This window comes from Dioscorea cayenensis, chromosome 2 (genome assembly GCF_009730915.1).
Source record: "Dioscorea cayenensis subsp. rotundata cultivar TDr96_F1 chromosome 2, TDr96_F1_v2_PseudoChromosome.rev07_lg8_w22 25.fasta, whole genome shotgun sequence".
NCBI classification, from domain to species: domain Eukaryota; kingdom Viridiplantae; phylum Streptophyta; class Magnoliopsida; order Dioscoreales; family Dioscoreaceae; genus Dioscorea; species Dioscorea cayenensis.
In genome coordinates, this window is record NC_052472.1 from 23570068 (window position 1) to 23593608 (window position 23541).

The 23541-nt window shown below is 35.6% G+C and overlaps 2 protein-coding genes across 2 annotated transcripts; both read left to right on the forward strand.

Moving 5' to 3' along the window:
- The first annotated feature begins 3941 nt into the window (after nt 1-3941).
- On the forward strand, nt 3942-12806 carry LOC120275382 (subtilisin-like protease). Its single transcript, XM_039281936.1, has 6 exons — nt 3942-4100; nt 5452-5542; nt 5718-5736; nt 5853-5883; nt 6002-6033; nt 10577-12806. The coding sequence occupies exons 1-6, from the start codon at nt 3942-3944 to the stop codon at nt 12804-12806; spliced, it is 2562 nt and encodes an 853-aa protein (XP_039137870.1).
- Nucleotides 12807-19333: 6527 nt separating this feature from the next.
- Nucleotides 19334-23514, forward strand: LOC120275389 (subtilisin-like protease 4). The gene is made up of 3 exons (XM_039281946.1): nt 19334-19427; nt 20334-20454; nt 22554-23514. The coding sequence occupies exons 1-3, from the start codon at nt 19334-19336 to the stop codon at nt 23512-23514; spliced, it is 1176 nt and encodes a 391-aa protein (XP_039137880.1).
- Nucleotides 23515-23541: the final 27 nt, after the last annotated feature.

Here is a 23541-nt window from a genome sequence, read left to right on the forward strand (position 1 = left end):
GAAATTCAGTAAAATCATTTTGGGATTATGTAGAGAGTAAAATCATTTTGGGATTATGTAGAGATTAAGAGATATGGTTAAAATCTATAACGCAGTTTTCAAGAAATTCAATGTATAGCTTATTAAAATAACTAAGTATAAAAAATAATAGATGTAAAAACAAGTCTTATAAACAAAAATGATTTGTCGAAGCATACTTGTATTAAAATAAATAAATAAATAAATAAATACTTACATGTTGCATGATCCCATTTTAAAGAAACTAATCCAATTATTTTTAAAATGAATAAATAAATAAATAAATAAATAAATAAATAAATAAATACAACAATAACAAAATCTGAAATTTTTTCAATTCATTAATAAAAACAAATCTGAAAATTTATAGTTAATCAAGACAATAATTTATATGTGGATTTATTTAATCGGAAATCTCCAAGCTTCAGAAGCTCAACTTGAACAACCGAATGAAATGCGTTACTCTTGCAATCAGAACTCCATGACAAAGGAAATCCAAACTAATAAAACCATAGTCACCACTATACCACCACCAACGTAATCAGAAGATGCAAGCTAAATAATATAACATCGTCAGTAAAAATTATATATGGCTGCATTCATAATAGTCAAATATTCATAATTCCAACTAGATTGAAAGGATATTTTATCAAAAGGACAAAGAAAAGGCTTGCTCATTGATACATGTCTCCAATTGAAAACACAAATGCTGCATAATATGAAGAAATGGGAAAATATTGGGCACAATAAAAAAAAGGGGAAGTTAATTAATCAGTAAACAAAGCTGACATCCTTCTGCTATTAACAATATATAACTAGTTAAAATCAATTTCAGTGAACATGGATCATGCAACTAATTAGAACACCATATATCCAAATCAAAAAGCAACAAAAGTAACCAATGAATTATGTGCATAAGCATCAAGATTAATCAAACACAATGCTATATCTATGCTGGAATAAAACATACAGGCCATAAAACCCGCAAGGAAACAATCACAAGATGCCCATAAAAGTACAATCTAGTAAATCTTTTAATTTAGACAATTAGTGATCCCAAATCACACCTCTAGTACAGTACACCCACTGTTACACATTATTGATGCAAATTAATTAGAGAATAAATTAAATCCAGAAACAAAAATGTTATCAAGTTCTAAAAGAACCAAACCTTACCTCAAAAAAAAACCGTGCTTCTTTCAATTGCTCACAACTGCATGCTGTGCAAGATGGCGACTATGTGTCTCACTAACACGTCCAAGGCATGCAGTGAATTAAAATCAGAAGAAAGGAGCAAGGTTACTGGCTCCCATTTGAAGCCAAGGCAATGACACTGGCCTGGGTTCGGCATGGTCTGCGGGTATAGTTGCCTTGAGGGGAAGCTCAGGCTCAAGTTGGAGAGTGTGAGAAGCAGGTGAAGAAGGTGGCTATATATATATATATATATGGGTTTGGAAGAAAAAGTATAATATGGGTTTTACAATTTAATAAATAAAATAAAAAATATGTTTATTTACAACATAATGTATAAATAGCATATTTGACCATCCTTTTCCAATAAATGAATGAATAAATAAATAAATAAATAAATAAAAGTTTTGACGCTCCCGGTTTGGAATGTTATATATATGATTTATAGACTGGATTAACTGTCACTTCAACCAAAATTGTGAAAGAGAACTGAATTGTCAATACAAAAATCTAAAAATTTATATATTTTTATAGTGGCCGGGATAAAACTTAATTAAGGTATTTTATACACAAGTGGTTTCACACCTTCAACTTCTCCCACCAACAACTTAATTTACTACTTTTTAATAGAACAATTTATTTTTGCAAGCTTCTCATATTTTTTTAATTAAAATAAATAAATCACAACTTTATTAAAATGGATAAAAGCTTCTCATACTATCATTGTTTGTATGTTGCTTTTTATTATTGTATTTCTAAATGATGCAGTATTATTTTGGGTACTTCATAGAGTACTAGTATTTATTTATTTCCTTATATTTTTGCTATTGTTTTGGGTACTTGGTGGGTGTTTTGCATAATGTTAATACAGAGACCCACCACCTTAACTTCTCCATAACTGCAGTTAGAGGGAAGAATTGACTTAGGATATATAAGGCTAGGGAGATTGGCTCTCACAGGCGATGTGGGACTATGGACCAGGTTAACCACTGCATCCCAACACCCTCCTGGACTCACAACGGATGTGGGACCCAAGATCCTAGTCACGGCCGATCGGAACAGTAGCTATGATACCATGTTAATACAGGGACCCACCATCCTAACTTCTCCATAACTGCAGTTAGAGGGATTTTCTTAGGATATATAAGGCTAGGGAGATTGGCTTTCACAGGCGATGTGGGACTATGGACCAGGTTAACCACTGTGTCCCAACACATACTTTCCTAAATGATGCAATTTTCCAAAATGACACAATTTGTAGCTTAAGTATCTTTTGAAAGTCAAGTATGAATTTTTTTTTTTAAATGGATAAACCATTTTATTAAAAAAAAAAATGTAAGAGACAAGTGATTAGTAGCCCAATGGTGTTAATACAAGGCAATGAGGGGTAATACACAAGGTTAAAACTTACGATGAAGTACTATAGCACGAATGTAAATGGGTTTAATGGTGGCTAGTGGGAGGTGTTATATCCTTTCCCTCCAAAAGTTGCATAGTAAAAAAGATTAATTACTTTGTTATATTTTCCGAAAATCTTTTGGGCGTTGACATGACAAGGCTTTCATTGTCTTATGTGAAATCTACGGGCTTAATAAATTTCTCAAATAGTCATAAACCGTTGTAATTCAAGCATCATCGTATTTGTTTGTCCCTTGACAACTCTTTAATAAGACGACGTTTGTCAACTTTGCCACAAAAAAAAAACCCGATGATTTTCTTAAAATTTTTTTCTTAAAACAAATAAAAAACAAGTAATCACACATTTTTTTACTTTTTCTTGTGTTTCATTATTATCCCATAATATGTTTATGAAAATGGATTTTTGAGTGCACTAGGAGTTATAATAAAATATATTTTCATGATATAATTGACAGATGAACAAGCTAAATTATGATACTATATTCTATATTATGATACATATAATATAAAGCTTTGCCATGAGCCTATCTATGAGGTGACAAAATATCGTACTGAAATTAATTAATATTAAATAAAATTAAACGTAAGATAAAGTCAAATTGATAACAACAAGATAATGTACTTATAATATAAACATGCGCTTCACGTTGGAGTATCCAACTTGCATACTAGACGAATGCATAGAATGTCATAAAATAGGACTCTGCATTGAATGAAGTGGTACAAAGACACGAAGATCCAATGTTTAACAATATTGATTGATTAAGGTTTCCTTTATATCAAATAATTATACCTCTTACATTATTATAAAGAGAAATTGACTCTATATATCATTGAATTGATAAATGAATCTTAGTTTTATTATAAGATAATGAAATATTAAATTAACATCTGCCTAATACATGCAAGAACTAATATAAAATCCTAAATTTTTGATTGGAGAGAAAATTGAAGTATTAATTTTTTAATACAGAAGTGGTAATATAAATATATTCTAATGAGTTAAAATTTGTATATTTGATAGATCCTCGCTCACAAGTTAATCAATATAAATCAATTTAAAGCGCCATGGGAAATGCCAATCTACTTTCCTTGATACCAAAACCTCAATCAAGAAGATAATATATTATTAGAAAAAAGGAAATTAAGAGTCAAAGGATCCCAAATAGAAAGAGGTTATTGTGGGGAATTGAATAATAGGCGACAAGCTGTTTTTTATGAATATAAACAAGATCTAAACAAGATCTGAAAACCCGGATGTACGAGTATAAAATAAGTATAAAAAAATCCCGGGTGAATAGTGTATGAACACGATGCAGATAGCTGATCTTTATGGGGAGAGATTTGAACCCATGGCCTCCCCTTTGATGTCATACCATTGGGCTATCCAATGGTTGACTTATTGTGGGGAAATTGGAGCCTATTTTGTGGAAATTACTAGTCAGGGTTTCCTCACTCTAGCTACCTGCATGGTATGTATATTCAAGGGCCATTCCATTTCAAACAACAGTCACATAATTAGTTCACTATATATTGCTTAATTTTCTTGTTAGTTCTCGTTGGAAAATATGGAATGTCTACATGCATTGCTTTATGTTTTGTTCTTCATTTTCCACTAAGTTCAATTCTTTGTATATATATTGGCATATTTGTGGGAATCTGCAATTATCTTCTATTCTTGATGAACAACAAAGCGAGAAAGATATAGTTAGCTTCAAACTTACATTGTTCATGTCCAAAAAGCATGCAAAAGCATAGAATTAATTAATGATAGGGTTCTCCATGACAAAGATATAGAATTAAGACTGGCATGGAGCCTTCATGCCAAACCCTACTATACATCATGACAAAGATACAGTTAGCTTACCTGCAGTATCATGCATCTTGTAATCAGTGGATTTGAAGGAAGACTTGCCTCAAAAGAAGTGAGAGCCATAGATTACTGATGATAGGATTTTTGATTGCATGACTGTATCAAAAACTAGAACTCTCCACAGACCGACTTTTCAATTAAGTTTGTTGTGGTTGAGACACTGGGATGGTTTATGGATCCACTGTTTGATGCATGGTCTAGAGTTGTCACTGGCATTGTTGATAGTGGCATCACTGCCAACCATGTTTCTTTCATGGATGGTCCCCAAATGGAAGGGGAGTTGTGGTTTCTCCAACAAAATGCCATGCAACACACAAGTCATTGGCACAATGTATGGCATCTTATGAGATGTACTGATTTGAATTAATTAGTACACCTGCAACGAGGCGGATATTATATATTATGGCATAAAATAGAACAAGTATTCAAAGATATATGGTGTGCATGCATATGTAATACTGGTTTTTTTTTGGAAATAATGCCCTTCCATTCTATAATGATGAAGTAGTGTTAATGGCATGGCTGTCTGCTCATGGAGAGAAAGTATTTGTTCGTATTTCTTTGGTGAAAAAAAAGTTAAGTTGGAACAATGGATATACTACCCCCTATCTTGTTTGATTCAGTGTGAGTCAGATGAGCTATTGCAAGGCATATATACTCATTGTAAAGTGTGGTAGACTCGTGTACAAAACCCTTCAGTGTTTTTAATGCAAAATGTAACTTTCCCAGCGACATTGAATTCTCGTCCCATTTGCGGCTTTGTATTGTTCTTTATATTAACAAATATGTGATTTATCCAATATGTCAAAAAAAAAAAAAAATTCTACTTAAATATTCTTTTGTGATTCCTTAGCGTTAATAACCTTTAATTGAAAAAAATTAAAATTGTACTCGACAACGATGCTAATATCATTTATCATCTATCAGCAAAACTCATGGTAAAGTCTCAGGTTAGACATAAGGATGGTAGAGAATTCAACACAGGAGTTGCAGATAAAAAGAGGAAAATATGGGTGCCACCAGGAATTGGAGCCCCTGCTGGTGCATCTGATCTCTCCAAGAAAAATTATTAAATCATATAGATAGATGATGAGAGACTTGTTTTCTTTTTTGTTTTTTTTAGAAATCTGTAAGATTAGTAAAGCTCGATTTTTTTTAAAACATTGATCAGTTCATTTTTGTAAATCACTTTCTGAAGTGCCTATTTTTTGTGCAGTTTCCTATATGCCAAATGTGTAGTAATTACAACCATGTCAATTTTCAGTTTATATATATTACTTTCATGCATAGTTTTTGTCAAATTTCTTATGTGGCTTTTTAGCAAAACTGCAATTGCAATTTTTTTTTCCAGATATATGGGTTCAGAAAACCTGGCATTACTTGTCTGTTTTCAGTTTTAATGTATTGCTTTAAAGTATTAGTGGTCATGTTGTTGATGCTTTGGAAACCCTGCAGTTGCATTTCTGAAACTGAATTTGCAATTCATTAAACATTACGCAGATGTATACACAGTTAATTCCTTCATGTGTGGTGTAAGTAAATATGCAGTTTCATTTAAATGTAAAAATGACTCTTCCAAAATAAGTTTAACATTAATTATTTACCTAGTTAAAAATGGTTATTATCATCTGAACCTCTCCAATTTTGACTACTTCAATTCAATTGTAATAAAGCCTTGAAGATTCAGAAACTCCAACTTAAATTAATTATGTGTTCATTTAATAATTGAATTCAATTGCAAGAACAATAGTGAATGCAACTGAAATGGGGATTATAAAAACTTACACAAAAAAAAAAAATACTAAACTGTACAAACAACAATTGAAATAACTATCACCGGCGAGAACACAAACCTATCCCTAGATCCCCAAACAAATCACCCAAAATGACAACAAAAAAAAATGTGTAAGCTATAAACAACATGAACAAAAAATAAAAAATAAACAATTAAAATAGGCACATTGATCCTAGAGTCTCCTTTGTCGGCAAGCACTCGCCATGTCATAAGCTAAGTTTTGTTTGCTTTGGTTCATCGGAGTGGACAATGCTAGTTGATGGAATGGATCGATAAGGCCATCTCGTATCTTCTTCCTTGTCGTGGTCGTGCTCCTCTTTTTCCCACTCCTCTTCCTATCTCTATCTCTATCGCATTGTTGAATAAGATGATGGCTGCTAGAAAAGGGAAAGTTTTGGGATCGTGACACATGGGCTGACATGGAAAGTAATGGGTGATGTGGCATGTCTGGTTGACGTGGATGACTTACCTAGCTAGACGCACTGTCAACCCCATGCTAACTGTTCAAGTCCGGGGTCCACATCAGCTAATTTCATCCGGAATTTTTGGGGTAACTTGCCGGTGAAAATAAATCAAAGTTTAGTAGCCTTTTTGATTCAAATCAAAGTTGGGATACCCAAATGAAAACAGTTGAAAGTTAGGTAACCTCCTGAAAAAATTTAGTTGAGAAGAAGGAAATGGATGAAGTTGTTAATAAATTCTCGGATTGCTATAGTACCCTAGCTACAGTACTAAACAAATTCTATACTGCAGGGCTAAAAAATCTACAATAACAGGCTAGTTATAGCTACAATAACATATTGGTTATAACAAAATGAACCACACTCTAGTAAAAACTTATTATGTTTTCCTCGCTATTAAGTATTTTTTTTAAATAAAACCCTCTATATTAAGTGCTATATTAGCTTCAATTAATTTAAAACATTTAGAAATCTATTAATAAATTTATATGTTTTATTTTCAATTTTTTATTTTTTATTTATAAAAAATAATTTTTTTAAAGCATATTATTTGAATTATTTTAAGAAACAAGTTAAGAAATAAATAATAAAGACAAATAACCATGATCTTTGTCATAAATCCCTCAATTTACAACATTGTCTTCTAAGATCTTTTACTTTTAAATGATTTATTTTTAAGGCCTAGTCACTCTTGACCTATATATATGGCAAAAGGTAATCTAGGTAAGTTTCTAAATTACTGCTCTCTAAGGATGTTTGATTTAAAACGGTTGGATCATTATCCAAATGTTGATTGATTGTTTATATAAGCACTATACATTTTTTTACTGTTCATGAACTGTATAAACTGTAAAATGTGTTTTCGGAACTGTTAATGATGATCAAAGCCATTGGATTACCATCCGATGACTACTGTAGACGTCATTAGATTACTGGTTATCTCTATATATATATATTTAAAAAAGATAAACTACTCAAAGTGAATTAGAAAGCTATAGAAAAATTATAGATTCAATGCTGATAAGTTATCACTAGCGGAAGGGAAAGCTAAAAGAAAAGAGTAATAAAGTATGAAGGGTTGGATGCATGCACAAACTGTTATAAATGGTCCAGCATCCAAGCAACAAAATGCTGAGAAGATCAACCATTGTATTTTCTAATGGTATAACAAAAGAGTGTAAAAGGAGGGTAATGGTTCTTTCCCCGGTAATACTTTCCTTGTATTGTTTATGCACTATACACTTGGGTTCAATACTGTTTACTAGTACTATTCATGTCGTCTAGCAACAAGAGAGTTCTTCCATTTCTGGTGGGATTGAGCTTGCCTAGGGTGCTCGATCCATGGGTGCATGGCCAACTTGATCTTGTTTGTATCCATGGTTGCACGAACAACTTGATCTTGCTTGGATCCATGGCCACTATATTGTTCAAGCTTGGACCTACAAGCATCACATCTTTGGTGATGATGTCTTTCATTTTCCGTGGCCGCTTGAAAAATATATATCAAAAGAAAATCTAATCAAAGGCTGATCAGAGAGTACTTAATTATAAGCATTCAAGCAGAGGCGGAAAGAGAGGGGGTGGTCAAGGGGGTGCTTGACCACCCCCTTGACCCAGCCAAATATATATATATATATATATATCCATCCAATTATGTATATTATATAGATATCTATATGAGAAAGGGATAGTTTGGACTTGGGAGCACCCCCTCTCTCTCCTTGGGATTTTTATTTTTGTAAAAATATCAAATTTTTATAGACTAATACCTATAGACTAATAAATTATGTTTATGAAAAAAAAATAAAAATTTATTATTCGACCTAGTAATATTTTATAAATGGGTTTATATAGTATAGTTTTTTTCAAAAATCTATTATTTAACTCCTTCATTTATTATAAATTAGTTTATATAGTATATATATATATATATATATATTATATTTTTAGAAAATAATTTGTAAAAATTTATTGTTTGACCACTTGATGTTTATAAACTATATAGGATATAACATATAGAAAATATATATTTTTAGAAAAACTATTTATAAAAATCTATTGTTTGGCCACTTGATTTTTTTACTTGATCGTTCCTAAAAAAAATTTATAATTGCTTTATAGCCTCTTTTGTTTTTTTGTTTTCCAAATTGGATTGGTCGAACAATAATGAATATGTCCAGCAACTAATTTGAATATATATTTTTTAAAATTTTTTAAAGGACAATTTTGTAAACCTAATTTCAATTTTTCGAGTCAACATCCCTTTTATTTTCCTCCTGGTTTCGCCACTGCATTCAAGACATTCTCCACAAGTACTTGAAATGAAAATGTTAAAACTGTAGGACTCAATTAATACAGTTAAGAGAAACTAGAGTTTATGGGGAGTGGGGAGTCTTGTAGTATAGATATTTATCTTAGTTTGTAAAATCCGTGTATAGTGGAGTTTTCTAATTTTTTTTTTTTATGTAAGTTTTCTATTTTTTCCCTTATTTTTTTCTCTTTCTTTTGTTTTGCTTTGCAATATATTATTTTTTTTAACAAAATTATGATTTATCTTTTTTTTTAAATCTAATCAACTATTTTATGAAAGTTGTATGTATAAAAATTATTTATTTATTTTTTGAAAGAGTGAATAATCACATACGTTAAGAAAAAAGAGTACTTACACATATTAAAAATACCTATGACCTTAGTGATTGAAATAGAATTCTTTAATAATGATCATTAATCGATGTGGCTATCGGGTCTTTAAGAAATTAAGGATGCATTTTTTTTTTTTGAATAAAGTAGATAAACCACAAATTTATTAAGGATGCATTTGTCTATTGTCTTAATGTTATTTGTATTTTTACCTATTAATAAATAAATATCAAGAAATAAATTTGAGTGTCATTTTTCTTTTCTTTTTTTTTTTTAAAGAAAATATGAGATAAACTACCCTAACTCATTGAAATTTGAGTGTCATTTTTGAGTTAAAATGTGGATATGTATATATATGCAACCTTTTATTACCTAAATTCAGGGAGCAGACTTCCAAAGTAATTGATTTCCATTATTTTCTTTTTTAGAATCTCAACATTACCGTTACCATCTCAAGATATATTAAAAAAATGTCATTAGCGTGCCACATAGGCGTTTTAAAAATGTGGATGTTATATATATCCTACTCTCAAAAACTGGATGTTGTATATAAACATGGATGTTGTACATATCCTACTTTCAAAGACTAAATTTACTGAATAGACTTCTAAACTACATGATTAATATTAATTTGTTTTTTTTCTAGATCACACACATTACTATCTCAAAATGCATTTAAGAATGATCAATAATTTGATAATTCTATTTCATAAATTCAGTATGTAAAAATAGCATTACTTTTAGTAATTTGTTCACTAATAAAACTAACTTAAAAGTTAAATATATAACCTGATTTGACCATAAAAAGGATATATACTAAAGAAATTACGACTTGCTTCTTCTCACGAAAGCATTGCCGAAATACCAAAATTTGTTTATCATACAAAAAACAAGAACCTACTTATGGGAGACATAGGGAGGCACAATACCCCCTTAACGGAAGATTATATATTGAGTGGAAACTATTAGGCATGGATTGAATGAAAAGTATTAGACATGCTTTCAGCTCTCTAATTGCTATGTGTATATAAGGACCATTCCTTCCTTCGATTTCAACAAGCAATTAATCATCTCTATCTCTTTATTCTCTTACTGAATGCTCATGGGAAAATATAGATTGTTTACATTGCATTATGCCTTGTTCTTTTTCCAATGCCTTAATTCCTTTTACACGTATAGTTATGGCATCCTGCTAACTTCCGTTCTTGATGACCAAAATGACAATAAAAATAGCCAACTTCGAACCTACATTGTTCATGTCCAAAGGCCCAAGCACCATGAGTTACTCAGTGATGAAGATATAGAAGATTGGCATAGATCTTTCTTACCAAACACAAGTCTTGATACTGGTGAGCCACGCTTGGTTCACTCCTATCGTCATGCAATCAGTGGATTTGCTGCAAGACTAACTTCAGAACAAGTCAGAGGCATGGAGTCCATGGAAGGGTTTTTGAGTGCTCGACCATCTAGGACACTAAAGCTCGCCACAACCCATACACCAAGTTTCTTGGGTTTCAACAGTCAGAGTGGTTTATGGCCTGACTCGTTCATGGGGTCAGGAGTCATCATTGGTGTTATTGATAGTGGCATCACTCCCAACCATGCTTCTTTCATGGATGATGGCAAAATACCACCTAAACCCCTCAAATGGAATGGGACTTGTGGCTTCCACAACAAAACACTATGCAACAACAAGCTCATCGGTGCTATGGCGTTTAATGGCTCAAGAAGACCTTCACCAAAAGATGGTAAAAAAGATGGGCATGGGACACACGTTGCAGGCATTGCGGCAGGAAATCTTGTTGATAACACTAATGTTCTTGGGCTTGCCAAGGGCAGAGCATCAGGGACCGCACCTAAAGCTCATCTTGCTACATATAAGGCTTGCTACAGAACGAGCTGCAATAATGCAGATATTGCGGCAGCCATAGATGAAGCCATTAAAAATGGAGTGGATATTCTTAATCTTTCCTTGGGAAGATTAAACCCTTCTCCATTCTATGATGATGACATAATGATTGCAACACTCTCTGCTGTTAGAGCGAAAATATTTGTTTGTATGTGTGCAGGAAACACAGGACCCTTTCCAAACTCTCTTTGGAACAACGGTGTTCCGTGGATCCTTACTGTTGGAGCTAGCAGCCATGATAGGAGGGTTAGGGCCACTGTCAGGCTAGGAAATGGTGTGGAACTTGAAGGAGAATCTGGCTACCAGCCAAGCACAACTAATGCCACAGGTAACATCATCTTCCCGGGCTTTATAGGTCAAAATGGCACAGAAGGATGCAAGAAAAACTCCTTCAATAACATTGACGTGAAGGGAAAGATCGTTCTGTGCGTGATTCTAAGGGGTAGCTTCAGAGACATGAGCATCAATGTCAAAAATGCAGGAGGAGTAGGGATGATAGTGATAAATACATTTGCAGAAGGATCTACTACTTTTTCTAATGATTATGTACTGCCAACATCTCATGTCAACTATACTGAGGCGCGCAAAATTGTGTATTATTTCATAAACTCAAGCTCAACTGCTACCGCAACAATCGCATTTAATGGAACAAAGTTTGGAGCACGGCCATCTCCCACCATCGGTTACTTCTCTTCAAGAGGCCCTTATGCTTATAATGGTGGCATAATAAAGCCGGATATCCTTGGACCTGGGGTGAATATCCTTTCTGCTTGGCCAGTTAAACCTGGACCAAATCCTAATGGTCCTCCAACCTCATATTTCAACTTTCTGAGTGGTACATCAATGGCCTCACCTCATCTCGCAGGGATTGCTGCACTACTCAAGAACACTCACAAGAATTGGTCGGCAGCAGCAATCAGATCAGCAATCATGACAACTGCTAACAGGTATGATCTTGATGGAAACCCAATTCTTGATGACTATGATGAGCATATAAATCGTGCAAATATAACTGACATGGGTTCAGGACAAGTGAATCCCGTTGCAGCCAATGATCCAGGACTTATTTATGATATAAACCCAGAGCAATACATTCAGTATCTTTGTGGTCTAGGATACAATGACACACAAGTCTCAATTGTTGCTAGCAATTCAGTTCAATGTTCAGTTGTTGGCAGCATTGCTCCTGAGGATCTTAACTATCCATCAATATCAATATATCTAGACCCGTTGAAATCAAAGTTTGTCAATCGCACACTAACAAATGTTGTGGGTGCTAATGAGGTGTACAACATACATGTTGAAGAACCAAAAGGAATCAGTGTGGTTGTCTCTCCATCCTTGATTCAATTTTCAGTAATTGGCGAGCAAAAGAACATCACTCTTGAATTTAGCAGTAAGGGAATGTCTTTAAACCAAGGTAATGTCTTGGATGGACAACTTAAATTGGACTCTGGCAAGCACTTTGTGAGGAGCCCCATATCCGTCACTATTGTTTGAAAATATTTGAATTATGAATTATGATTCGAGTGCAAGTTTATATCTCGATTAATAAATACTGAGTTCAACTCGGCATCTAATGTTGTTTACAATTTTTTATTTTTTATTTTGTTTTTTCACAGTACTCAGTCTGGAATTCCTGGGGACTGATTGCATATCCAGCTCTAGATAGAATTCCTTTTGGCTCTTCACAATACTCAGTCAGGAATTCACAATTATCCTTAGGGATTGAATAAAAATTATGAATTTTAATTTTTTCACCCGTTTAGAAATGTTGATATACTCAAAAGCTATATGTCAATAGTCATAGAAGTTTATTAAAAAAAAAAGTCATAGAAATAATAATGCCATATTTTCTTTCTAAAACTGAATAATATGCCATAGAATATGATTAAAAAAATTCTAAGTTTTCATTTGAGCAAAAATAATGTAATAAACACATAAACGCCATCATTTCATGATCCCATTTTAAAGAAACTAATCCAATTATTTTTATAAATAAATAAATAAATAGATCAATTAAAAAAAATCTAAAATTTATAATTCATTAATACATTAATAAAAAATTGAAATTTCAGTACATTAATTTATTCATCAAAATAAATTTCATTATCTTCTATCTTTTTCGAGTACAATCTTTTTATTTTTATCTTATATCCCAGTACTTTAATCTTTGTACTTTGTTCATCGTTACCTTCTATCTTTTTCTAATAAATCTGTGGTTTATCCACTTTATTCAAAAAAATAAAAAAATAAATTTCATTATAAGCTGGGGCCAAGGGGTCAAAGCACTCCCTAATTAACCCCCTCGTTCCACCCCTGGTTTAGCTAACAATGTACCCAACTAGGATACACAAGATTCCTATCAAGAAATATACAAGAATTTAATTAGAGTAATAATAACAGTAAAACCTACTAACATCCCAAAACAACAGGGGAGTAACTACAGAAGTTCCAAAATAACTTATCATATTAAAATAAAAAAATAATCTAAAAAGCTAGATATTATTCTCCAACCATCTACGGGAACATGACAGTATCATGGTAATTGACCATCATGGTTAAAGCAACCAGTTTTAACCAGGAATAAAACACCAAGAAATTAAAGGGGTTTGGCAGGAGTCATATGAACAAGGTCTATATATATAGTTACAACATGCAGCCAATAATCTCAATTAAAAACTAAAAATAGATTTTAGTTCACAAAATCTAAATTAAAAAAAAAAAAATCCCAAATCACAACCAGTAACAATTAATGCCGTCAAAGACAATCAAGAAGCTATATATATAATTGAGGGCTAAAACAAATGCACGTGAATTGAAATGAAGTTCCTGGGCGGCACTCAGGACTATTATGGCGGAGCTCGGGATTTTCACGGCGGCGTTCGAGATTCTCTTGGTGGCGCCCGTTCCGCCCGAGGTGGAGCTCGTGGCAGTGTCCGGTTCTCGCAGGGTGGAGCACGTGGAGGTGCTCGGCTGAGCCATGGTGGGCTCCGTAGGGATCTCCGATCATTCGCACCACTACAACAAATCTCTTCCTCCGAACACTTGGCTTCTCTTCCTAAATCTCAAGTGATTGAACCTCAGAAGAACAAGAATTCTCCTGTAAAGGACGGTGTTTCCTTTGCAGATGTCGCTCGCCTCCCGGCACCCCAGAGAACACCACTTCATCTTTTAACACCACGTTGAAGCGTCGTCGATCTCCGATCTCCGGAGGCATCGAGATTTACTGCAAGCCGCCTTAGACGGGTCACAAAGTAGACGATCGCGTCATCAACTCACCGCCTGGCCGCTGCGGAGTTGGGCACTTCGCAACTCGTTGTCCTCTCAAACATTCTCATTCTGGTTCCCATGCTGCGAATCCTAGCTCGACGAGAAAGCTATCTCACACCAAGCCTCGCTTCATTTTTCCCTCGTTTCCTCGACTTAACTCTGAGATCTCTTCTCTTAGGGTTTCTTTGCCCATCTCTGAGGCCATTATCCATTCCAAAGAGGATCTTAAGAGATGAGTGATTGTCAAAATACTCTCTGGAAACGCCAGCGTTCAATCGCTTCATGCTGCACTACCTGATCAGTTAAACACTGATCAATACGAGAACCTCACCCCGTTCGGAGACCATTTCATCCTCACTCTCTTCACAGCTAGAGCAGCTCTATTCATAGTTAAAAAAAATCAGATCACCCTCTCTACCAAACACGGCCCCTCGCATCGCCGCCTCCCACCTGACGCCCGAATTTGGTTAGATCTGCCGTCTCTGCAGGGAATTATAATCGGATCGGATTATCTAATCTCCCTCTCCATTGCTGGAACTGGGACTCAATTGTGGAGGTTCTGAAGCCCCTCGAAGATCTTATTTTCGTTCAAAAGGATGAAGATGTCTCCCTTGAATTCATGAGAGCCCTTGTGAGACTCAAATCACCCACTCATTTCCCTATTGAGATGACCGTTGATGTGGGAGTAAGAAGTTTCAAAGTTCGACTCGAAGATGATGGCAAACCGATTATTCGTTCGAAGTTGATTCACGGCTCGGCCTACGTGAAGAATCCGATCGCGTCCTCCTTTTCCCGACCACGGAACCTCCGGAAACCTCGCAACCAACCGACAAGAGCTCGGGACGGCCTTTCCTTGGTCAAGGAAAGCTGAGCTTCGGCGACCGTTCATGCAGCCGGTCCCCAGATTCCCTTTGGTTTCTCGTGAGAGAAACAAGGAAGGGGACGTGTTGTTCATGCACAATGCTCACGTGGAGAAGGAGCTCACAACGGCCACTCGTTTGCCTCGAGATCAGCTTTCTTCGGATCATATTGGAGGCTTGTTGGTGGCTGGTTCGTCTCGGGATCCATCTCAATCTGATTCATCCAATAATTCTAAATCTAACCGATCCCTAGGCAACCAATTTCCATCCTTGGTCTCCCCAAGGTCTTTCGACTCCTCGGGATCCGGGTTTGCACCCAAATTCAAAGATGACCTATCGCCAGTATGGGTTCGCCTCGAGATGGAGTCGATTCTTTAAACACCTTAATTGTTTCAAATCAATCAACCCATTCTCACTCGAGTCCAATTATACAAAATCCGAATCCGGATTTGTCTCCTAATTCGGCACCTATTCAAACCACTTCTTTATCAGATCCTTCAATTAAAATCAAAGGCAAGGAAATTGTTATTCCAATGGAGATTGATTCCAATAACACAGATGTATTACCTACACATCTTAAATCTTTACCTCCGAATATTCCTATTCCTGATGGATATAATTGGATCTTTGTTCATGGTGGTTGGACCCTGGTCCCTACCATTAATTCAGAGAAATTCTATTATCAAGATCCTAACCCACCTGTCACTCCCCTAGATCATTCCGATGATGAGCTGCTCGACTGGGGGATGATGATGACATTCCTAATGATGGGATTGCAGATGATGAAATTATTTTGAGCGAGGAGAATTTACATCAGTTGGAATCTGAAATTCTCCCGGATGACCTGATCTCTAATATTGCCCCTGTTCCTGGGAATTCTCCTATCAGGGATATGGATCGTAATTCAAACACTATTGGAATAGAAGCTCATGACACCCTGCCTCAGGAGAAGCTTCCTGCTGTTGTTACCATTCCTAACCAGGCTCAACAGCAAATTAGAAGAAGTGATCGGCAAAAGAAGCCCTCTAGTCGTTGGAACAAAGAAGTCGGCTTCATTCCTATCCCACCCAGATCCTCAAAGAAGAAAGTACCTGACGATCCTAGAGATGGTACGCCTAATTCTATTAATGCAGTTGTGTTTTCTTCTTGGAATGATACACAATTTTTTAATTACAGCAACGCTTGTGGTATTAAATTCCAAGGTTCCCCAAACCATAAGCTCAAATGCCTTGATAAAGTTCGCAGCCTAGAAATTTCTAGGGCTGGAACCTTTTCTTCCTCTACTGGATCTCCTTCGAGATCTGACATTTAGACCTTTTCTGTTTTGATGATTATTCTATGTTGGAATGTTAGGGGTCTTGGCAGACCCTCTAAACGCCATTTAGTTAAAGACATAATTTTTTCTTCACGAGCAGATATTGTTTGCTTACAAGAATCTAAACTCAATGAAATTCATAGCTCCACTTGGAGAACAATTGGTGGATCGAAACTGAATTCTTTTGATTACCTTCCGGCCATCAGGTCTACTGGTGGCATCATCATAGCTTGGGATAGTTCCATCATCATGGGTACCTTAATTCATAAGGGAACCTTCTCTATTACTTTAGAATTCACAAATACTTCACTCAACATTAAATGGGCTTGTACAAGTGTTTATGGCCCTAATGACAGGACTTTAAAAATTGAATTCTGGAATGAACTTCGCACTGTCAGAAACTTACACGAATTACCTTGGCTCATTTGTGGAGACTTCAACACTTCTTTCACTTTTAATGATAAAAAAATATTGGAAACCCTAACCCTAGGGAAATTGCTATTGCTCAAAGAACATCTTGGAGATCTCAATCTTATTGATCCTCCATTACATGGGCGCAAATTTACTTGGACTAATGGACAACCCAATCCCTTATGGGTTAGATCGATGATTTTTTTATACACACATGATTGCCCATTATTTTTTCCTAGAACAATTCAAAGTTCTCTTCCTAGAATTGGATTCGATCATTCCCCCATTTACTTGGATTTCGGCAACCACTACACTCGCTCTAGAATATTCGATTCAAAAAAATCTTGGTACTCCAACGATCTTCTAGAGAGCTTAATTCAAAGGTCGGTGGTCCGATCAAAATCACATTGGTTGTAGGGGCCTACATTATCACCAAAAAATTTGCCTACTTGAAATCTAAACTTCGTCTTTGGGCTAAAGAAAATTTTGGTGCTTCTAACATTCATAAAAAAAGTTTGCTCGCTGATTTAAATTCACTTGATACCACACGCGAAAGTAGAAATCTTTCTGAGGATGAATCTACCCGTTTCGCCCACATCCAATCTGAACTTCACACCCTACTAAAACAAGAGGAGATTTACTGGAAACAACGCTCTAGAATTACTTGGCTTAAAGAGGGTGACGCAAATACTAAATATTTCCACCTTCTGCCTAATGGCAGGAGGAATAAAAATTTTATTCCTAGAATTCGAAGTAATGGGAATTGGATTGAGGGTAACCAAGAAATTGGAAAAATTTTCACTGATTACTTTCAAAACCTTATTGGTACCCCGATCCCTCATAGATTTCTTCTCAACTGGCACCATCTTTTTAATTTCAAAGATAGAGTTGATCTCTCCTCGCTAGAACTTCCTTTCTCTTCTGATGAAATCAAAAATACTGTGTTCGATCTTAATGCAGATAAAGCTCCAGGTCCAGATGGTTTCCCTATATTCTTCTTTCAAAAACATTGGAGTTTTATTCAGAGAGATTTATTTCAAATCTGTAGTGACTTTTATGATGGCACTTTAAACTTTGAACGTCTCAACTGGGTTCACATTGCTCTTATAGCCAAAACCAAATCCCCAACTGAAGTTTCTGAATTCAGACCCATCAGCCTTATCAATTCCACTTGCAAAATCATCTCCAAAATTCTTGCCTCTAGATTAAGCCAAAAGGTTGGCTTACTAGTGGATAATTCTCAATCCGGATTCATTAAGGGTAGATGTATCGCTGATAATATTATTGCTGCTCAGGAAGTGATTTTCAATCTTCAAAAAAGGAAAATTCTTGGCTAAGCTCTTAAAGTTGATTTCGCTAAAGCCTTTGACTCCTTGGACTGGAATTTTCTACTTGAGATTCTAGAAGCTAGAGGCTTTGGTAATCGTTGGATCTCATGGATACACACACTTTCTCAAATCCGCCAAAACTCAAATACTCATTAATGGTACTACTCGTGGGTTACATTCATCTGCAAAAGAGGTCTAAGGCAAGGTGATCCTCTCTCCTCTTCTCTTTGCCTTAGCGGGCGATACCCTTAGTGCAATGTTCTTCACGCGATTCATTCCAAAGTACTCGATTGGGGTACAACTTGACCAATCTAATAGCATTTGCCATTTACAATATGCTGATGATCTTATCATTTTCTCGGGGGGTGGACATGAAGATCTTAAAATTGTTAAATTAATTCTTTACCTCTTTGAAGGCTGCTCCGGTCTCTCTATCAACTTCTCAAAAAGCTGTCTTTACTCCACTTTTTCCGGTTATCAACCGAATTCCTCCTCCGCAAGAATTCTAAATTGCAATAGAGATTGTCTCCCCATCACTTACCTAGGGGTACCCCTCTCTGGTAAACGCCCTAGAAGAGCTGACTGGGCGATGCTGATTGAATCTGTTCGTTCTCGACTCACTCCATGGAAAGCAATTTACCTCTCTTTGGGGGGTCGCTTAACTCTTATCAACTCTGTGTTATCTTCCATCCCAGTTTATTAGATGTCAGTTTTCAAACTTCCTACCTGGGTCATACATGACATTGACAAAATCAGGAGAGATTTTCTTTGGAAAGGACCGGACCTGGGATCTAAGGGGATAAGATTAATTGCTTGGAAATGCAATTTGTCGACCCGAGTATGGGTGGTCAGGGCATCCTTAATCTTCAGAATTCAATAAAAGCCTTACTTGGCAAATGGTGGTGGAAATTCATTCTCGCACTGAATCATGCTGGTCCATGATCATTAAAGCCAATTATCTATACAGTGATTCCCCAACCTTCCTTTTCTCACAACCCCCAAGAAATAAATCATTCTTTTAGTGGGAATTAATACCATACTTCATTCATTCCGTTCCTGCCTAACCAAATCAATTGGCAATGGATAAAAAAACTCTATTCTGGTTTGATAGATGGTTAGAGGGCAGGTCACCTAGAAACTATTATGAATCTCTCTTTCTGGACTGTCCTTACCCTTGGATTACCTTAAAACAATTTATTCTCATTGTTAACTCCCAGGGTAATCTCTTTAGATCAGTCACTTCAAATGATCTTACCAGACTTCTAAATTCTTTACCGGATTGTTCCAATGATCATGATGATTCTCACTCCCCGGTCATTAGAAAAGAATGGATCTTTCACGATCAAATCTTTTTACAATTTTTCTAATTGATGGAGGACTTCGCAATCAACTTTTATTCCAATTCTCGGAAAAACTAAGTCTCCTAGCAAAATCACCTTATTCGTTGGCTTTTCACGGGATAACAAAATTCTAACTCTTGAGAACCTATTCAAAAAAGGGTGCAACCCTTCTGCCACTGACACATGTACCCTTTGCCATAATAACACTGAATCAGTGGACCCCCTTTTCTTAAACTGTATCTACGCTGAGCGAATTTGGTCATTCTTCAAATGTTTATTCGATACCGAAATTCTACCCTCCTCAGTATATAACATTTGGACCAATTGGATTCCCTCTATTAATTCTCCCCTCAGAAATATCTGGGACCTCCGTTCCCTGAGCCATTTTCGGAATATACAGTCGAACGCATAATACCAGTATTTTTAACCAAAAATGTTCACAAACTTCTGTTACAATTTATAATACTGAGCTAATATGATTCTTTCTTGGATTACTGCAGACTCTGACTCCCACACTTTGAATGACTCGGAGGGTACTCAGAAGATCAAGCGTTCCTTAAACTTCCTCAGTTCCAGATCCTCTGCCTGCACCGGTGATCTGGCGCCCGATCAGATTCAGGAGTAGTCCGTTACCTCCTCCTCAGTGGGCCTCGTGTCTCCTTATGGTTGACTTCGCCGGTTTCGATTGCTCCCTTTTATCTTTCTTTTGCTTTCCTTGTTCTCTGTTATTCTCATCTCTAGTGAGGATAGCGGACTCTGCTTTACTCAGGTGTTTGTTGTACTTTCATTTGAACTTTGTTGCTTCCAGTTTGCTTCTTTTTAATAAATTTGTGGTTTATCCACTTTATTCAAAAAGAGCTATATATATATATATATATATATTAATCAAGCAACTCCATGATATAGAAATCCAAATTAACTAATATCAGCCACCACCAACATTATGAGAAGATGCAACCTAAATTATAGTACACCTTTAGTAAAAATTCTATATATGCTCCATTAATCTAATCAAATATTCAAAATTCCAACCAAAATGAAAGGATGACCTACTAGAAGGAAAAGGAAAAGGCATGCTAATTGACATCGGACTCCGAGGACTCTGATTGAAGACACAAGTGCCGCACAATAAAAAGAAATGGTAAAATACTGGGCATTATAAAAAAATGTGAAGTTAATCAATAAACAAAGCTGGCATCCTACTGCTATTAACAATGACTAGTTAGAAACAATTTCAGTGAACATGGATCATGCAACCAATTAGAAGGCAATAGATTGAAATCAAAAGCAACAAAATTAAGGAACCAAGGAACATGTACATAAGCAGCAAGATTCAAACACATATTTATATCTATCCTGGAATATACACCATTAAAAGTCAAATAACTGACTATTGCCTAAATACCCAAGTTGGTATTTTTTTCCACAAGGAAACAATCACAAGATGCCTATAAAAGTACAATCTAGTAAATCTTTTAATTTAGCCAAATAAAGATCCCAAACCACACATAAAAGATTAGCATTGATCCTTCTTCCCAAAAACTATTCTCAACAATGGTGAGCTAAATTGGTCTTCACCCATATCATCACGCAATCAGTGGATTTTGCTGAAGAGGGCAAGGAGTACTTTTCCCAACCATGGTCTATCGTCTGGGCAAAACTAGGAATCTCAATCCCCATCTCTATTTGGTTTTTTTGGATAGTGGAGTAGAATCTATTTTCTATAGTCTACCATATTGTCTTAATAGCGAAGTAATAGTGCCATTAACTGCCATGAAGAAAGTTGAAGGTTCGATCCCCTTCTAAAACATGGTTGAGGATTTAAAGAGTATGTGGGTTGACTTGTCCAATTGTTTCTTAAAAAAAATTGATAGTCGCCGTAGGTTTTGTAATCCTATTTGTCGTTTGGATCCATCTCTATTGGATTGCGTTTTGTCATCTGTTGGTGTTTTTTTATATTTCTCGTCTTCCTTTCTATTTCTTGCCCTTATCTTTTGTACTCTTTTTATTTTCTATTAATTGTCTCTTATCCACTTTCTAAAAAAATTCTCCAAAATCAGTTTAAAAATAATTATCATAAATGAATTTGTGTTAGTGGATATCCTATGTATATATATACTATTTTTAAAGACAAAATGTACTTAATAGACTACTAAACTCATTGCTTAATATTAAATTTTTTTTGAGATGACTAACATTGCCATCTTAAAATGCATTAAAGAATAATCAATAATTTGATAAGTCTATTTCGTGAATCCAGTATGTAAAAATAGCGTTACTTTTAAAAATTTGCTCGTTAATAAAACTAACAAATGTATAACCTGATTTTACCACAAAAGAACATATAATAGAGAAATTATGCTTATTCTTTTTGTCCTCCGAGAAAACTTCGACGAAAGAATCATTACCAACAGTACTCCAAAACTTAATAGGATACCAAACTTTTTTATCATACAATAAGCAAGAAGCTACTTACGGGAAACATAGCGAGCATAAGATCCCTTAACAAAAACTTATTGTGCGGAAATTATTAGACATGCATTGAGGGGAAATCATTAGACATGCTTTCGGGTCTCTATCTATATTTAAGGGCCACTCCACTCAATTTAAGCAATAATATCTATCGTTTTATTTTCTTGTAAAAGCCTCATGGGAAAGTATAGATTGCTTACATTGCTTTATTCCTTGTTCTTTTTTCAATGTTTTAACTCTTTTTACAGACATAGTTTTGGCAAACCGTTAACTTCGGTTCTCGATGACCTACATGACAAGAAAGAAAGCCAACTTCGAACCTACATTGTTCACATCCGAAGGCCGAAGCACGATGAGTTGCTTGGTGATGAAGATGTAGAAGATTGGCATAGATCTTTCTTGCCAAACACTACTCTTGATACTGGTGAGCCACGGTTGATTCACTCGTATCGTCATGCAATTAGTGGGTTCGCTGCAAGACTGACTTCAGAAGAAGTGAGGGCCATAGAGTCCATGGAAGGCTTCTTGATAGCCCGTCCATCTAGGACACTAAAGCTCTCCACTACCTACACACCAAGGTTCTTGGGTTTAGACCGTCAAAGTGGTTTATGGGTTGACTCGTTCATGGGGTCAGGGGTCATAATTGGTGTTGTTGACAGTGGTATCACTCCAAACCATGCTTCTTTTATGGATGATGGCACAATGCCACCTAAACCCCCCACATGGAAGGGGAGTTGTCGTTTCCGCAACAAAACACTATGCAACAACAAGCTCATTGGCGCTATTGCATTTCGCGGCTCAAGAAGGCCTTCACCAAAAGATGCTAAGAACGACGGGCATGGGACACATGTTGCAGGCATTGCCGCTGGAAGTTTTGTTGATAACGCTGATGTTCTTGGGCTTGCCAGGGGCACCGCATCAGGCACTGCACCTAAAGCTCATCTTGCTATTTATAAGGCTTGCTCCACTAGCAGTTGCAGTGATGCAGATATTGTGGCAGCTATAGAAGAAGCCATAAAAAATGGTGTGGATATTCTCTCCCTTTCCTTGGGACAACAATCTCTTCCTTTCTATGATGATGACATGATGATTGCAACGCTCTCTGCTATTAGAGCGAAAATATTTGTTTGTATGGCTGCAGGAAACTCAGGCCCTTATCGAAAAAGTGTTGAGAATGGTGCTCCATGGATCCTTCATCTGTTGAGCTAGCACCCATGATAGGAGGGTTAGCGCCAG

Coding starts and splice junctions, on each gene's coding strand:
- LOC120275382 (XM_039281936.1), top strand. CDS start 3,942: ATGCAGATAGCTGATCTTTATGGGGAGAGATTTGAACCCATGGCCTCC. Junction 4,101..5,451: donor TCACTCTAGCTACCTGCATG/GTATGTATATTC, acceptor GTAAAGTCTCAG/GTTAGACATAAGGATGGTAG. Junction 5,884..6,001: donor CAGAAAACCTGGCATTACTT/GTCTGTTTTCAG, acceptor AACATTACGCAG/ATGTATACACAGTTAATTCC.
- LOC120275389 (XM_039281946.1), top strand. CDS start 19,334: ATGGGTGGTCAGGGCATCCTTAATCTTCAGAATTCAATAAAAGCCTTA. Junction 19,428..20,333: donor TCTCGCACTGAATCATGCTG/GTCCATGATCAT, acceptor GGATTACTGCAG/ACTCTGACTCCCACACTTTG. Junction 20,455..22,553: donor GCGCCCGATCAGATTCAGGA/GTAGTCCGTTAC, acceptor CTCTTTTTACAG/ACATAGTTTTGGCAAACCGT.